Below are 1,600 nucleotides of genomic sequence, written 5' to 3'. Positions count from 1 at the left end.
CTAAATACCTACTGAAGTCTAGAATTTTGCAGTTTCTTCTTGCCCTCTCAAAAATTTACCACCTTTGATTTTTCAAAACTTTCAAAATGGCTTTCGATAACTTCCTTCTAACCCATGATTATCCTTTTCATAACCTTGTCTAAATCCTTTAGTTCCTAGTATCTCTGCTGAACCCAAACTTTTGCATGGGTTTATAATGACCAAAACAAAGTTCATTTTGTTAGTGAAGGCCGTCTCTACCCAAGGAAGATTATAATCTCACTGGGTATTCAATTTAGTACCTATCACCACCAGCCTGTCTTTAATGGCTCTGCGCTTCAACCTCCATACATAAAACCTACACTACTGTCCAGCAAACACTCCCTACCTGTATAAGTTCCTTACTCTGGTATCGAGGAAAAAACCTGAAAAGATTTTTCAGACAACTAGCATTTTACAATAGCTATCTTCTTTGCAGTCTCCTGAAAGACACATATCAAGTATTTCAAAAGGCAGCCATACATTTGCTTTTATGTTTTCTGAAACAGCTTAAGGTCTAACACACTTTTAAACTCAAACTGTCAAGCAGTTTTGTTTTCACTCTTAATTTCACAGGTACAGGGCAGACGATAAGCCTAACAATGTTAACGTCATACTCCTAAAACTCTCCCTTCACAATTCATTCTAATTCACGTATCAATGCACTTGGCAAGAAATAATAAATAGGCAAGCGGTAAAATCTAATTCATGCCAGAACAACACTGGAGAAGTTACATGGGAAGCACGTACATACACAACTTTACAAAAGTTGGGAATATTCTTTTCAAATGAGCAATGATCAAAGTGGGACTTTCATGCCAGAAGTCCTATTCAGTCAAAATCACGATTTGTAAGAACAAGTGGTGCCACCAGTGTCCAAACATATAGCACGATGCCAATCCAGCTGGAAGAGATTTTCACCCAGACAGCTGTCCACTGACTTTTCATCTCACGAGAGGGTTCATACCTAAAATTTAAGGGAAAACTTTTAAAAAGGGCAGAGGGAATTGGATTATCAGCCATCAAGCTATTATTATACTTCATTAATTCAGTAGTGTTCTTTGTACAAAATCTGTGATATCAGAGATATTGTTGCTACATCTAATTTGCTACCTTGTTTTCCACACTGCTTTAATAGCTGGTGTGAAGGTAAAAATCAGTAATTTCCTTTAATAGAATAAACACGGAAATCTCCAAAATAGTAATTCCGCATATTATTCTGAGGCACTTGATGTATTTCTGGCATGTTATCTGATACATAGAAGAAAAACAGAATGTAACCTCTGAATAAATATTACTATTACATAAAAGATTGTTCAAGGTGTATATGAGACCGACCCCCTTATCCTGACCTCCCTCCCCTTTCCCTTCTCAGATTTAACAGACTGGGAAGGAAATTTATCCCACCAAGTTTAGCTGATTTTTGTGTTAATGAAACATACCAAAAATCCTTTTGATCTAAAGTCTGAACATTTGATCTAAAGTCTTAACATTTACTATTATCTAACAGCTAAAGCCCTGAATTACTAAGAACTATTTGAATTCTTACAGCTTAATATGCTACAGTGTAAGAATTTTAAAA

At 35.9% G+C, this 1,600-nt stretch overlaps 2 protein-coding genes across 2 annotated transcripts in view; one reads left to right on the top strand and one right to left on the bottom strand.

The window, feature by feature from the left end:
- HSF2 (heat shock transcription factor 2) overlaps positions 1-612 on the top strand; it is a 52,241-nt gene extending 51,629 nt beyond the window's left edge. The window contains exon 11 of the mRNA XM_012643804.1: positions 595-612. Within this exon, the coding sequence (XP_012499258.1) occupies positions 595-612 (18 nt within the window). The remainder of the gene's footprint in view (positions 1-594) is intronic.
- SERINC1 (serine incorporator 1) overlaps positions 7-1,600 on the bottom strand; it is a 31,543-nt gene continuing 29,949 nt past the window's right edge. The window contains exon 6 of the mRNA XM_012643803.1: positions 7-1,090. Coding sequence (XP_012499257.1) covers positions 850-1,090 — 241 coding nt within the window. The 3' untranslated portion in view covers positions 7-849. The remainder of the gene's footprint in view (positions 1,091-1,600) is intronic.

The sequence above is a fragment of the Propithecus coquereli genome, unplaced genomic scaffold (assembly GCF_000956105.1).
Source record: "Propithecus coquereli isolate 6110/MARCELLA unplaced genomic scaffold, Pcoq_1.0 Scaffold200, whole genome shotgun sequence".
Classification (NCBI taxonomy): Eukaryota; Metazoa; Chordata; class Mammalia; order Primates; family Indriidae; genus Propithecus; species Propithecus coquereli.
This window is presented reverse-complemented; position numbering and strand designations above follow the sequence as displayed.